The 3,196-nt window shown below is 38.1% G+C and overlaps 1 protein-coding gene across 1 annotated transcript; it reads left to right on the top strand.

Annotated features, from left to right (window-relative positions):
- Positions 1 to 241: 241 nt before the first annotated feature.
- MITD1 (MIT, microtubule interacting and transport, domain containing 1) lies at positions 242 to 2,166 on the top strand. Its single transcript, XM_010192981.1, has 6 exons — positions 242 to 338; positions 467 to 603; positions 686 to 772; positions 1,485 to 1,600; positions 1,927 to 1,987; positions 2,071 to 2,166. Exons 1-6 carry the CDS (start codon positions 290 to 292, stop codon positions 2,164 to 2,166), a joined length of 546 nt encoding a protein of 181 aa, XP_010191283.1. The 5' UTR covers positions 242 to 289.
- The last annotated feature ends 1,030 nt before the right edge of the window (positions 2,167 to 3,196 follow it).

Below are 3,196 nucleotides of genomic sequence, written 5' to 3'. Positions count from 1 at the left end.
AGTCGTTGGGGCGGTTCGTTGTTAAATACCCCCCGACTCTGTCGAGGGCCGTCAGCCGGAGGTGGTTTTGAGGAGACTGGAGCCGTGCTTGCAGCCGAGAGCCGGCCCCAGTCCCTCGTCGCCTCACGGGGAGGGAGAGGGAAGCTGGCGGTCTCTCGCCGGGAGACCGAGGGCTCGGCAGCTCCCCAGGCTTCCCACTTTCCTGAAGGGCTGGCTTGTGTGCTTTTGATTCACAGCCACGAAAGATGAGGCAAAAAAGCACCGTTACCGGGAGAAAATATCCGAGTACATGACCAGAGCTGAAGACATTAAAAAACACATTGAAAAAGAGAAACAAGGTATGGAGCTGCGAGGTACCCGTTCGCATTTAAATACCTGTTGTTATGGGAACGTTTTATGGGCGAGGTGGTTAACACAGGACTTCCGTCATGATCTTTACTGAAAAAGAGACTTCTTTTCTTTTCAGATGGCAAATACCATAAACAAATCAGAATAGAGGAAAATGCAACAGGTTTTGGCTATGAAAAGCTTTTCCAAGAGTACCTTACTGAGATAGTTTCTGAAGTTTGGGTGGAGGACCCATACATCAGGCATGTTCATCAGGCAAGTAGATACTCAGTGTAACTAATAGAGATATAACTACTAAAAAAATTCCAAGTTACTAAATTAAGTAAAACTTTTACAGTTGTATAACTTCTTACGATTCTGCGAGATGCTAGTTAAGGGGCCGTGCAAAGTGAAAACAATCCACCTCCTCACTTCCTGTGATGAAGTAAGTGTCTAGATTTCGGTTTCTGTTTCCTTGTACTCGGGTGATACCAAGTGCAAATACAAACATACATATATATGTATATATGATATTTATTTTTAAGTATAGATTTGTTCTTACTAATACTTGTTAGATGGAGGCTCTGATGCCTTTAGCAGAAAACACAGATTAAGAGAAAAAATAAAAATGTGATAGTTGAACACAAGTAATTTTTAAAATTCAGAGTTTTCCAATAACGCTCACAAAACCTTGGTAAGCAGGATCTTAAATGGAGTAGATATTTTTGTGATAGTTTCTTGTGGAAAATGTCATCAAAATGAAAACATCTATTGAGATTGATTTTTTTTTTTCATTTCCAACAGCTATATATGGTTTTCATTTTAGAGGCTTTGATGAGCTAAAACCTTTCAAACTATCCCTGCATTTATTTTTGGCTCAAATAGTAATCCATATCTAGTTTCAAGGGGCTGAGTAAGCTTCCCCTCCACATCCCTTAGCAAGAGTACTTGTGATCTATCTGCTTTTTATCCTGTCTTCAAATCTGCAAATCTGCCTTCATCCAAGTGACTTTATTTGGGTTTAAGTTATTACTAAAAGTGTTTTGTTGGTGACTTAGGAAGAAGTGACCAAAAGTAGAATATATGGTAAAAAAAAAACAACAAAAAAACCCAAACAAAACCAACAAACCTAGCCATGTTATTTTTACTTTTAACAGGGCAGTGGGAAGAGTCAGCAGATAAGTGGCTTGGAAGAAATACAACAGTCGTTGAGGAATTACGGAGTAACGCTGAATGTTGCATTTTCGTCTTCAATACATGACCGAGAAATTAGGTTGGTGATATTAAAAGTCAGTGAATGCCAGTTATTTGAAGTCAAACTACTTAACCCTAACTTTCGAGATAATTTCTGATTACAACTGTGGCTAACAAAGGGGAAGGCAATGGACCTCCATAGTCCTCCATAATTCATGTGTTTTAACTGTGAACGTAATAGTAGATATCTTTATACAGAACAGGGTCTTCTGTGGTTCATACAGGTTAGCAGTGATACTAGGAAATAACTGAGATTGAAACAAGGAGCTTATGTGTTATGTGGATATAACTTTTTTTTTAATTCAACATACTCATAGCTTTCATATTTGTGAATTTTTTAAACAGATTCAACAATGGATGGATGATTAAGATTGGAAGGGGTCTTGATTATTTTAAGAAACCGCAGGTAAGAATGCTTTGATCTCTTTAAGTTATACTGTAGAAGAGCTCATCCTTTGATAACCATGTCAATTCTCACAATTTCTGCAGGGCCGTTTTAGCATTGGATACTGTGACTTTGACTTGCGACCTTGTCATGAAACAACAGTGGACGTCTTTCATACTAAACATACAAAGAAAATGTGATCAAATATGACTGTTTTTAATGAGTGTTTTAATAAGCATAAAAATGTAAGGCTGGAAGATGCTGCTTGAGTCCAGCTGTCCACCCTCAGAAGCAACTCTTGTAAGTACTTACTCCAGCACAGCTTTTATATAAATCTGTAGATTTAAGAATATTTGAGACTTTTCAGTCTGAGAAAGCACAGGTGTACAATTCCCCTACTGTACTTACTTCTCCCATAATCTTAATTAATACAATCCATGTCTAAATTTGATCATGACTTCATAACAGACCCTCAATATTCAAGGTCTCTCAAAGGCCTCTTTACTGTCATTTGTATTTTTATTATTATTTTTGTCTTGAGCAAATTTTGGGTTTTGTATCTTTAATTGACCACCCTCACAGACACTTGAAGCTGGGCTACCACATGTCCTCTTTTATAAGCAGTCTTATTTATTTCCTTTAATTCCTGTATTCTAGTCAAGACTACTGTTCTCCTGTGTTTTGGTCAGTCCCTTAATACCTGATTTCACCGACTTTACTAGTAGCCCCAAATGTAACATTCTATTTTCTAAGCTCCTTGCATACAAACACTGTAGTGTTCAGTACACAGACATTTTAGGGTTGTCTTACGTGTCTCCGCATGGTGGATTTTAGGCTGGAAAGGATGCAAACAGCTGTATTTTCTCTGTCACTCCTATATGCTCTTTTATTCCGTGATACATGATCATAAACCTGATTTCCATCCTTTGCATTAGATGTGAAAAGGTTGTATGATCCTCTCCCAGTCTTTTTCCCTGACTTCCAAGTTTAATATCCTTCCAGCTTGTCACGCCAGTCTGAACTGCAGTAAGCTATTTCCCTGCTACTAAGATAGTGCCCTAAAAAAACCCTTGATTTTTAAATTCTTCCAGAAGTTGGATACCATGAAACTTTCTTCTTAATAATGATTCTAAGGAATATACTAATTGGAAAAAAGGCAAAATCTTGTCTTCACTTCATCCTCTGAAAAGCAGAAGCTGAGTGGCTGCTGCTTTTTCTCCTAGTGCAAGA

This window comes from Mesitornis unicolor, unplaced genomic scaffold (assembly GCF_000695765.1).
Source record: "Mesitornis unicolor isolate BGI_N332 unplaced genomic scaffold, ASM69576v1 scaffold31549, whole genome shotgun sequence".
In the NCBI taxonomy this organism is placed as follows: Eukaryota; Metazoa; Chordata; class Aves; order Mesitornithiformes; family Mesitornithidae; genus Mesitornis; species Mesitornis unicolor.
The sequence above is the reverse complement of the archived record's forward strand: the minus strand, read 5'-3'. Positions and strand labels throughout refer to the sequence as shown.

What these genes read in the sequence shown, in the direction of transcription:
- MITD1 (XM_010192981.1), top strand. Translation starts at nt 290, where the DNA reads ATGACCAGAGCTGAAGACATTAAAAAACACATTGAAAAAGAGAAACAA. An exon ending in TCCTCACTTCCTGTGATGAA is followed by an intron (nt 773 to 1,484) that starts GTAAGTGTCTAG and finishes TACTTTTAACAG; the next exon opens with GGCAGTGGGAAGAGTCAGCA. An exon ending in ATACATGACCGAGAAATTAG is followed by an intron (nt 1,601 to 1,926) that starts GTTGGTGATATT and finishes TTTTTTAAACAG; the next exon opens with ATTCAACAATGGATGGATGA.